Here is a 12013-nt window from a genome sequence, read left to right as displayed (position 1 = left end):
AGCCACAGTTTAAGATGTTCTAACACTGCTGCTCTTTGCTGCCATCTACAGATAGACTTGAATTTTAAAAAATAAAATTGAATCTACTTTTAATTTCCAATAAAATCTCAACATACTCTACAAGCCAGTTCACACGGGTGTGCTTTACCTCAACATATTTAAAGCTTCAGACAAAGACGAGCCCCAGTGAGAGGTCCTTGACAGGTATTTGGATGCTGCCCCTCGGCGTCCTGCAGCCGGTACATCTGCGCTGGCAGGCGGGTGCGCTTCGGCCCTGTTCAGCACACGGGCTTCAAGCCCCTCGGAAGCCAGCTGGGCTGCCAAAACTGAAAGGAAAGTTTGACATCTCTAGTATGGAAATCTTAAATACTTTGACTCAAGTCCTCAGAGTATCTAATGCTTAATGTTTACAGCATTGTTTTAGTGTGTTTCAGGCAGCATGTTTCCCGTTTCACTGCTGTATGTTCTAACCACAAGGCTATGAAGCCAGGCCTGCTCCCGGCCTTAAAACGCAACTCGGCGGCGTGAGGGGCCAGGGGCAGCGTGAGGGGCCGCTGCGTGGGGAGCGGGAACACGGGAACTAAAACTCCTGGTGGGCCCCGCGCCTCTCAACAACGGGCATCGCAGCTGAAGTAACAGAGACTTAATTCTTCCGTCTTCACAACTAAGGTAAAGGTTGATTCCAATTCCACCAAAAACACTTCAACTTTTAGATCTGTGTTTTAATCAGGGACCTGTTGTTATCTGTCAGTGCAGGGAAGCTTGTAAAGTCACATACTGAAGTTAAAGAAAAGTATCAAAGAACAATGCGTATTTTAGAAATCTTATATATTAGCAGCATATTCAAGAACTAAACTAAAACATTAAATCAAAATGTCACCATTTTAAATTACCAAACAGATAGCAAAATCTGTCCTGATATTCTTTTCAATCTTTAGATTCCAAAAACTGTATCACTCCCAGCTTGATGAAGAAGCAAAGGTAAGTTGTAAAAAAGCACTGCCGAGGAAAATAGCTAAATAGAAATGAGAATGGGAAGAACTTGAGGCCTTCCCAATGTACCACGCTTTAGAGGCATAATTATTCTGTGGACAAATGCAGCTGAGGCTACTAACAGCAGAATGTCTGATTTTATTAATTATTTTATCAGTTAAGGGTACATATTTATTGAAAGATCTATACTTACATGAATATTTACAAGAATACTTACAAGAATACTTACATGTATTCTATTGAAATAGAAAAAAAAATGACGAGTGCTTTCCCTGGACAACTAGAACTGACCACAAAACACAGTTGTGACAGCACAAGTATTGCATAGAAAAGAGAGAAATACTACTATTGGTACTACAGAAAGATCAGGACCTTGGTCAGCTGGGTACTAAATGGGGGAAGAGGTATGCTTACTGCCTCTGCATGGACCACGTGTGCTGCCAGTTGTCTCTGAAAGAGTAAGTTTCAGTGAAGATAAAGTAAAAGGTCAGCTCAGATGTGAAGTGTTGCAGGGCTGGGAATGGATTCCTTGTGTTGGGAATTATACCGCTTCTAGTAGGAAGACCTTTTTTAAGTTCAGAAGCATCGAGATTAATTATAGCAGAGGCAAAAAAAATGAGCTCAGAAGGATATGAAGTTACCCCCAACATTAAAAGCAAAGTTAGAGCAGGTACTGTTCTGATTATTATTTTAAGATACACGTTGGCAAGAGACTTGCACTACAGGAGCCATGTCAGGTCCTTAGAAGTGTGCATAGTCATGTGTCAGTAACTTAAAGGAAATAGGGATGAGACAAAAACTTGATATGTTTGAAGTGCCTTGACATGATGTTATTTTTTATTTTTTATTATTATTTTATTTTATTTTTATTTTTTAATGTATGTTCTGTTTTAATTGCCCTTCAGAATGCACAGCTGCCTTCTAGCAAACAACACAAAGAGAACCAGCAACACTTAGTGCCCTCCGGTAACACGAGTTAATGAACAACTTCTAGTGAAGGAAATTGAGTCAGTAGATGACTGTTCATGGTTTCCCAAGCTGAAGGCTGGAAAGTCCAATACTTAATTGACTTGGCTTTTTTTGAAAGTGTCCTCTTCAAGAGACAGGATGTGAACAACTGCTTCTCTGTCAAGTAGGACATTGATATTCCTTTGCACCTTTAGAATCTGCATGATTATGTTTCTGTTTGTGTCTGTCAGAAAATGAAGATCTTCAAAAGCAGGTACAAAAAAATATTTTGAAGTTATTTTCTTGAAGGCTGCTTTAGGACCCTCCTAACTAAAATTCTTATTTACATACCAGCTTTGCTTTCAGAAAGATGATTTGTTGCTATTGTAGTGGCAAATGTGACATATTCTCCTACTTCCTACTAATTCCGTATTTTGACTTACAACGCCTCCTCTCTGGAGCATGAAGAGGGAATGAGGACAGGACAGCTCGGCAGATATTTTTGAACTTCAGAGTTGATTTGTGACCTTCTGATCAACGGTACGGAAGATGTGCAGTATTTACTTGAATCTAGGCTTTAGATAACAATGATGTAATATTTCTTTTGACAGATAAGGACAATAGGAAATGAAATAACACAGGGAAAGAACAAATTGGAAGTAGAAAAAAAAAAAAAAAGAAGAACAAGCGGCTAATGGAATATTTGGCTGCATGGGCATATGAGCAGGTAAGATGTATAAGGGGTGGAAAATATCTACCTGAAGCAACAGGGAAAAGTTAAAATATTCAGGGAGAGACAAGACATTGAACACCCTTTTTTGTTGTTTTTTTACATTATTTTTCCTACAGAATGGTAATTTCTGCTCTTTTTTCCTCAGTATGCCCAGCAACAGGTACAACAGGACTTGGCAGAGCTGACTGACAGCAGGAATAAACTGTCCTGTGACAAAGGAGATCTTCAGGTACCTGTCAGTGTCCTAATTGTCAGTTCACAATAAAACTCCATTTTATTTTATGTTTATATATGACTGCTTAACCTGAGCTCTTCACTACTTAATTTGGAGGGAAGCTTTTATTTGTCTTTCTATGTTCTTGACACTACACTATTTATTTTGAGAATTGTGTAGAAAAAAGCATCTTTGATCTGGCTCATACCACTTACTGCCTTTGGGTGATAGATAAAGGCAAGATGATGTTGATGTAGCATCTCTAGGATTTGTGATATATAAGTTGCTTAATGTACAAAAACAGTTGAATAGCTAAGAACCACAGGGAGGCATTAAAAAAAATACAAGTAGAAAATTGGTTGAAAGATTAGAAACGTAGAACATTTTACGAAATATAGGAATTAATACGGAGGGAGGCAAACTGTGGTGATAAGCAAAAATAAGCAGTGTACATAAGCTTTCTTAAATATTATTTAGCTGGACAGTAAATGAGGTGCTGGAGGTAAAGCTTTTACTTCAGTGTGACCTATGTCAGAATTTGGGGCAGCAGTGCAGAAATTCCTGAGGTTCTTTTAAAAACAGCACAGAATATGTAGTGGTTATTAGAGAAAGCTACATTTATGCAATAGCCCTAGGTCTCATGGTAGTGATAGAAGAAAGTGATCCAAAACATACTTAAATTAGAACAAGGTGATTAATTCTAATCTGGAAGTAATTCTATGGAAAGATAAGTTAAAAGTGTTTCACTTGCTGCTCTTGCTACTATGGGACTTCAGAAAAATAAAACATTTGCTCTGGGCAAAGAAGAATTGCTATATCACTCCGCTTTTGTGTTGCGGTCAAGCTAATGCTTTTCCTTTTCTTCACTAAAAAGAAGCTGAGATATTTTGTCACACTTCTTTTCTTAAAACTGGAGTGCAGAAGCTGGAGGAATAACTGTAGTGTCTCTCAAGATGCACGTTTAAACAATAGCGAGCTTTGCAAGTGCATTGTGGCCACAGAGACCAAATACACTAAGGAAAAACAACTTTGAGAACTTCTTACTCCTCAGAATTAGGGTCAGACTAACTAATACTAACATAGCCGTTAGAAATCAGATTCAACACACCTTTTCCTGAAGAACAGAGAACACATTTAATGTTAACCCTAGCATCCTAGTCTCCATGTGAAAACAGAACTTTTTCATTAAAATATGAGAACTGTGGAAGCTCAGCTAAACTTCATGCATGAAAATCACAAAATTTGCAAGTTTATAACGTGTTTTCAGGCTAGAAAACACACAGGTTACAAGACCGTAACGATAGTCTTCTCGATTTATCATTTGTTCCAGTTAGAGAGCAAATAGTGGCAGATAATACTTGTCTAGCGATGTTGCTGTAAGGCAGGTAGTTCCTCTGCTTCAGTCTGTTCACTCAGTCATAATAGACAGAAGCACAAAGAGTTGTGTTATCTTGGACAGTGAAACCAAGCTTGTACATATAAGATGGTGAAATGGAGTCTGCTGTCGGGAGCTTGCTTGGTAAATGAGAAGCAATAGGAGTCTGTAAAGAACAGTTACTGTTATAAGTTCATTCTTCCTTGTGAACAGACATCTTGAGACAGTTATCTGAATTTATAGGTTAGAATAGTGATCAAAATATCATTTGTTGTCAGGAGAAAAATGTTGTTGGAAAAACAAGGAAGGTGAAAGTGACAAACTGTTGATCATATCCATAATCTACATGCCATACTCTAGAAATTACACAGAAGATATAACCACGTTTAGGACGTTTGCCTGGAAAACAGGAGGTCTGATTTTTGCTGTTTCCAGAAAGCAAAATGAATCAAATATTTATCTTCTACTTCAATTCTCCATCATCAGAAAAGCAAAGGGAATTGGATATTATGTTAATAGTTGCAATCTATAACCCGAACACTTTCAGATTTTGGAAGAGTTCTGCTGCTTTTCAGTTACAGAGAACTAGCTGTAGAAAGCTCCCATAGCAGGTACAGCCCAGGCGGGTGCTTAGAGCCAGGAGGCTGCCATGGCACTGCAGAGCTACAACGGCCGGTGACACCACAGTCAGGGAAGCACAGCCTTCTGGTGCAGTTCTATCAGCACTGTGTCTCGCTACTGGCAAGAGGGAAATTGTGCAGGTTTGGATAATAAGCTATGGAAAGTATCACAGACGAGAGCTTCAACTGTTTAGTGTGCCTTAAGACATCCTACATGAGACAAAGTCTTCTGGAATTAACGTAAACTTGGGAATAAAATCATAGTATCTATTTGTTAAAGTAATTAGGTGGTTTAGAGAGTATTTCGTTAATTTCTCACTTTTTCTTGTGCTCTCATCTACATAGCCAATGAGAGCTGATGGATTTTGTGGTGGAAATGGCACCAAAAAGAAAAAGATCCCCAGCAAGTTCTTGGCAGTAGAAATCTTCCGACCATAATGCTAGGTCAGCTGCAGGCTCAAAAGAAGAAGTTATGGAATCCAATTTACGTGCTTGTACTCTCCCCTCTACTTCACACCAAGTTCATTTTGAATGATACAAACATTCAAGACATTCTGCTTCTGAATGTGGGGATAGTCCTATGGTCAGCCTGAAAATTCTGTTAAATGCTGTAAAGAACATGGGAGAAAAACTGGAGGATAAAATAAATGTTCTCTCACCAAGATTCTTGAAAACTTTATCGTCTACTGGGCTTAACAAAGGAAACTTTAATGTGGTGAGTGATAACCATGACATCCAATTTATAAAGACAGTTAATTTCAATTAACTAGTTGATGGCAATGAAGAAATGGCTGAAAATTAACATGTGTTTTTTGTTTGAAAACAATGTAGGTGAAAACTTAGGCTAAACGAATTAGGAATTAACAACTGATTTTGTTGAGAAACCTAGCTTTGTGCCTTTGTGGCGTTTCCTAGGTGCCCAGAGTTCAGAAGTATTGGAACTGTCAATAAAAAAAATAATAATAATACAAAATCAACCCACTCATCTCCTACAAAAAAAAAAAACAGTACCACAAAGTTTGGACTTAAGGGTAGAAACAAGTTTGTGTACTTGGAGAGAACGCTTTCCATGATCAGGACCATTGCATACTCTTAGCACTAGTTAGTTATTAAAGAATCAAACTAATAAATGGTGATTTTCCTGTTAATTTGCCTGATGATTTCTTGTACTGCAGATGGCAAACTTGCAGCGTCAGCTGGAGGCAGCAAAGGACAATAACAGTAAGGTGATAATGATGCTGGAGCACGTGTTAGCTTCTCATAGCAAGATGCAGGCAGTTCTGGATGCAGTACAAACAGAGTTGGGACGCAAGAACACTGAAATCAGCAACTGCAGAAAAGACAGGTAAATGAAGCTGATTCTGTTTCTCTGGTCTATCAGCAGTGTGGTGAAGACAGATTCAGTGGAAGATTGGCACCTTTCCCATGCTCTGGCTAATAAGGAGAAGTTAGCCTGAACAATTCCTATAGCTTTCCTGCCAAACTGAAGCATACTTACTATAATGAGCAAAATACACTGAATGTTTGTGGCTATAGCTGCAAGAACTGCACTTGTAAAGATTTGGCTTGTCAGGTATCACACATCTTGTGAAAAGAATGTTAAAAAAATTAACTTCAGTGACAGGCAAAACTTACTACAGGTAAGCTAGAGCTCCAAACTTGAAGATAGTTACCACATCAGAGGAGATGTGCACAAGTTGACTTATACGTTATTTATCTGATTTCCATTTTCAGGAGCCAGAGTCAGCAGAAAATACAGATGTCAGAAACAGAATTGGAACACCACAAAGCCAAACTGGTTGCCATGGAAAGGCAGCACGGCAGCCAGGTAGAGAACATGTTTTTCAATGGTAACAACCAACATTGCATTTCTGGGGTCAAGACAGTTCTCTCTTCTTTTTTGGTGAGGACAGCATGGTGTGACACATTCACATGAACAGAGGCAAAAAAAATCCATCAGCCTTTGGCTGTGGAACAGGAAAATCATTATCCAAGTGCTGAAGGTGGCAAGCAACTCCTTGAAAAGAAGAATTCCTTAGCACAGGTGAAGGTTTTATAGTTCGCAGCTGCATACAGAAAATGGACAGAGATTTCTGAAATATACATGAAGCCTTTTATTTTTTCTTCTTTGAAAGAAGAGGGAGCAGGAGGAATGGAAGTCCAGGAAGTTGCTTTCTTCCCCTCTCTCCTCCATAATACTTAGCTTAAAAATAATTACCTCACAACCCAAACACAAACCAAAGAACATTTTTTCCAGGGCAGTCATGGTTACATGACAAGTTCTGATTTTCTGACTAAGCTAGTAAGTGATTGGCTTCATAAGTATTCCCATCTAGGTGTCTGACATTTGTAATGAGACAGCTGGTAAACAGACTTACTTCCTGTAACCTGATACTGACTGGGAATGGAAGCAAATATTTCTGTGTAAACTTTTTAGTTTGGGTAAATATAAGTCTGATCTGTTGTTACTGCACAGTTGGAACCACTTTCTAAGGCACTAGAAGTTGCTAGAATGGACAAAAAGACACTTGCTCTTTGTTTGGAAGAAGTTCAGCAGGCCAATAACGTCCTGCAGAGCAAACTGATCCACACTCAGTATGACCTGAAAAGTAAAGAAGCTGAGCATCAACAGCTGATGGGCTGCAGGTAAGACCAGATCCAAGATACTATACCTGAGGAAAAACATTACTTTTTACTAACAGAGCTTTTTACGGTGCTTATCTGTCAGCATTGAGTGTACGCTGAGCCAGCAGTATGATAGCCTCACACAGAGCTACAGAAATGGGCGCTTCCACCCATTCCTGTAATGACTCTAGAACCTGTTCTGCTGTACTGCTTGCTCAGGGTCATTATGGTATTTCTAAAAGCACCTCTTCCATTAAGATAGCAGATATTACTTCTACTTTAAAGCGGCCTGTAGTAGGTAGAGCAAAGAGACCAAAGGATAGCTGTTAAAATCCTCTAATCCAAACTTAACACCAGTAAGTACAACCTCAAAACAAGTGTTGGTGCAGTCTGAATATCCTTGTTATCCTTGTCTAAACAGGCTTAGCCATCTAATTTCCTGGAGTCGAAGTTGGTGTTTTTTTGTTTTGTTTTGTTTTGTTTTTAAAAAAGTCTTGTACAGCTATTTTAAACCTCCTTGGAAACAAATGGAATATTTAAATATGTAAATCCACTCCAATCCTTAAACAAGCGTTGCAAAGCATATAGCTAAAAAACGTTTAGTGGAATTCTCTATCCTATTCACATATTTAAAAAGTAAAACATTACTAAATGTACATGTGAGTAACTGAATTTACCTCTTCTCTTTAAAGGGAGCAGTTAATTGAAAAAATCAAGATTGAGGAAAAGATGCACATAGAAAACAGAGATTTTGGAGAAGCAGTTCCATGCTGAACAAGAGGTTTCTAGGAAGGCTGCCCATCAAGAGTCTACTGAGGTGAAAAGGGATATAGTTAAAAGATTTCAGTGAGTGGCTTCCATAGAAAGAGGCCTTACAATGTCCAATTTTCACCAGAACAAAAGCAGCTCATAACAAATATCTCCTTTTCCATTCATGATGGAGTTATCCATCACCTGTTCACAATAAATTTTGGCATGTAGTAGACAGACATCTTGGTGGCCACACACAGCAATGTCCATACTGTCTAATTTCTTCCATGTCCCACTGAATATGCTGCAACACCATATACCTTATTGAACATGATGTCAACATTTATATCAGTCATTCCAATGGCTTCAAAAGGATATTCTGAGGTTGTATAGAAATCACCAAGGATATGCTATAGGATGGATGCTTCCTTGTTTTTTGTGGACTGGCTCATAATACTCAGCATAACCTGAGTATTAACTCAGACCCCAGCATGCATTTTTGTTCCTTTGTTACAATGGTATTAAAAAAAAAAAATCAAACCACTGTGTGCTGTTGCTTTTTTCAGATATAGCCAATCAATTCGATGCTCTGCTTGTTGTTGTAGAGAATTAACTAATTTTTACTGTTAACGTGAACTCACTTTTTCCTGTCCCCTAGCTAAAGAAGGCTTTTCAAGGATCATCCTCCAAATTTGTTGCAGTTTCCCATGCTAACAGGGACCTGCGGCAGAAAGTGATTGAGCTGGAAAAGACTTCATCCAGTTACAGGGAAAAGCTAAAAAGCCAAAGAGCTCAAGTCAAATGTTGCCTGGTCACTAAAGCTAACGCAGGGAGAATAAAGGTATGTACATGTTTTTCAATGGACACAGGTAATCTAGTTGAGAACTCCTTTTTCTCCTACTGAATAGGACTGCTGTTGTCCCTTTTTAGTGGGGTGAGACAGAAAATAAGACTAACTCTGCCCCAAAATTCTGACCAGATCAATAGCATAAAATTGCTATTATGCATAGAAATTGCATAACCTTTCCAGTCATATCCCTCCCTGCTCCCTGTATCCAGTATGCTGCCATGGAGCCCTTTTGTGTCCCCCCACCATAGTTTTTTTTATAGTAGCATTTACATACTTTATCATTTTGTAGATGGTCTATTTAATGATTGACCAAACCAAAGATTGCTTTGTCTAGTGATTGGTCCCTTCCCATTCTTTGTAGGGAGTAAAACTTACTGTTTGACTAGTACCTGTTCCCAGCAACTAAGAATCTAAGCTCCTCAGCAGAATCTAAGCTTCTCAGCAATTTTGTCACCTGCTTGTTCCCATCTCCACAAGGGGCATGAGTCATCTTTACTTCAGTAATAGTTCCAATGTAACATCCTGAGAAATTCTTCCTGATGTTTTATTTCTCTTTCGACAACTTCCAGGAGATTGAAACTGAACTGAGAGAAATAGAAGCAATAAAGGAGGAATATCAGAAGAAGAATTATGAACAGGTGAGCTTTCCTGACCAGTTCCCAGTCTGAGAGAGAGACCGATCTGACAAAATTATTGGAATGTAATTCTTGTGTTGTTGTCTTCAGTCACAGCACATATAACAATTTGTTTCAGAGTTGAAGAGTTTGCGTAGTGAGATGCAAATATTGTTGGAAAACCAACAAAAAGTGCAAGTGCAGAACAGGCAGCTGGAGACCCAGCTAGAAGTGGAGAGAAGGCGAGTGCATCAGTTGGAAAACGAGCATCAGGTAAAGTGGTAGCAGCACGCATATATGGTGAGACAGCTGTGGAAATATTTTTATGTAAAGCCTCTGGGGACATAGAAGAAGTGGTAGAAAGACTCTGAATCCCAGTTCAGAGATGTTCCTGTAAATCTCAGTGCATTTGCTCCAGTCTAGGAAGACCAAGTAACAACATAAATTCACTACATAGCTGACTTTAGAGAGATCCTTTTTAAAAAACAAATCTCTTAAGTTATTTACACTAAAAATTGGAGAATCCTTCTACTATAGTGCAGATTTTTATTTGCACCATGAAAAAATTCCTAGAAAAACTTTACTTTTTCTACCTAGATACTAGAAAAAACAACCCAACATCTGAAGAGAAAAGTAAAGAGGAAACAGAAAAACTGAAACAAGCCAGTATGGTGTCAGAACAGGCAAGACTAGTTAGCATTAGAATTATAATTCACTGGAAGTAATAAGTTGGTGTTTCAGTATTTGCATCAAGTAAAACTTCAAATCTCAAATATAGGTCTCTGGTGAAGAAGGAGGTACGTTCCTGACCTTGTCAACTCCAAAGGAACTAAGTGGCATTTATCTTATTTTTATTTTTTACTTTTAAGATTACAGTTTCATCTCTTATGTGAATAATTTAGTTTAGCAGAGCTTGGAAGAAGAGCTTCCCTCAGCCTTTTTTTTTTTTTTTTTTTTTAAATTGGGCTCGGGGTATATCTGTCCTAATCAAATAAAGAAAAGTGGTGTGGCCAAGTAAATTGTGCCCTGAGCTGCTCTTGCATCACTTTGTACGTGACATCATTCCAAACCACATTCACCACCATCCCCTGAGAAGTCATTTGTCCATGCATTACCTTATCCTTGTACTACTTCACAGCAGCAGCCAAATTATTGTAACTTGTGTTAATAACTATAGTAGTTTGAGGTGGAAAATCTAGGGTTTTAGATGCTTTATAGGGTACTAACCAGTATAAATTAAAATTAAAAAGGAATAGAGGTGCCCCAGCTTGAGGTCTTACCAATTCAAATACTGTTCTGAGACTAGAAAGACAACTTGATAGCAGGATAATATTTCCACAGCACTTGTTAGTTTTCTTCACAGATATTTCTCAGGAGTTTGTGGTACTCAGCCTCCATTTTTTCCTCCCTCTTTCCCCAATGTCTCTGTATTTTACACTGTGTTGAAGAGAACTGTACTGACTTCATTACTCTCCTAAAAGCGGAGCAGTTTTGTAGCAAGGACGTCTCTATCGCACCCACTTCACCTCAATGAAAGAAAGCATTACGGTCAGCTCCCACCCCTAGGTACAGGAGAGAGATTTGAGCAAACATTTGTATGCCATGCTGCCCTTCCTCACACAGCTCAAGAACTGGTACACAGCCTGCATTAACTGTTCTCTCTGCAGTTCTAATTACCACTGCCTTCCCTAGATGACAAATAACCTGAAAGAAGCTCAGCACTGGTTCAAATCAGAGTTTGACAGCCTGCAGCTAGATTGTCTGAAAAACGACCAGCTGGTGAACTTTGAAGACAGCAGCTCCAAGGAGATAGTAAAGAATGCAAGCATGTTCTTTTCAGAGAGCAAAGAAAATAGGCTCGGGGAAGTATCTGATAGCTCATATTGGTCAGAACTTCAGTTCCCTAAACTTTTTATTGGCCCTTACACATGGATGGAAGGCAGACCCTTCCTCCTATTCTAGAATAGTTTGTTTCCTCCTCTTTTGCCAAAGTCAGCATCAAATATGCAAAACCATTACATATGCAATTACATAAGCTTCAAGGTACTACTTCCATACTTTGAGAAGTTATATTGTACATGCTTCATGTTTTGTTGCTGCTCATAAACTAAATACTTGTCTGAAAGTTAACAGCTAGCATATTTTTTTTCCAGCATTCACTTGTTTCAGTGGTTCTCCTTCCCCTCCCCCAAATCCTTGCAGAAACCCTTTTGAAAGCTATGCTTACCTTGGTTGTGTAGATTCATCAGCCTTCTCCATAACTGGCAGTTCTTAGATACTTTTACTAGCTT

At 38.7% G+C, this 12013-nt stretch overlaps 1 protein-coding gene across 1 annotated transcript in view; it reads left to right on the top strand.

Annotated features, from left to right (window-relative positions):
• The window catches only part of CCDC150 (coiled-coil domain containing 150), a gene marked incomplete at both ends in the record, with an annotated part of 29784 nt that extends 18100 nt beyond the window's left edge, over window positions 1-11684 (top strand). Inside the window, 13 exon segments of the mRNA XM_084289394.1 lie at window positions 939-981; window positions 2820-2903; window positions 6059-6228; window positions 6618-6711; window positions 7360-7529; window positions 8201-8270; window positions 8917-9099; window positions 9678-9746; window positions 9834-9845; window positions 9849-9995; window positions 10320-10349; window positions 10352-10405; window positions 11415-11684. Coding sequence (XP_084145520.1) covers window positions 939-981; window positions 2820-2903; window positions 6059-6228; window positions 6618-6711; window positions 7360-7529; window positions 8201-8270; window positions 8917-9099; window positions 9678-9746; window positions 9834-9845; window positions 9849-9995; window positions 10320-10349; window positions 10352-10405; window positions 11415-11684 — 1396 coding nt within the window.
• Between the last annotated feature and the right edge of the window lie 329 nt (window positions 11685-12013).

The sequence above is a fragment of the Netta rufina genome, assembly GCF_964035555.1.
Source record: "Netta rufina genome assembly, chromosome: 6".
Lineage (NCBI taxonomy): Eukaryota > Metazoa > Chordata > Aves > Anseriformes > Anatidae > Netta > Netta rufina.
Note: the sequence above shows the minus strand (reverse complement) of the source record. Positions and strands in the feature narration are given on the sequence as shown.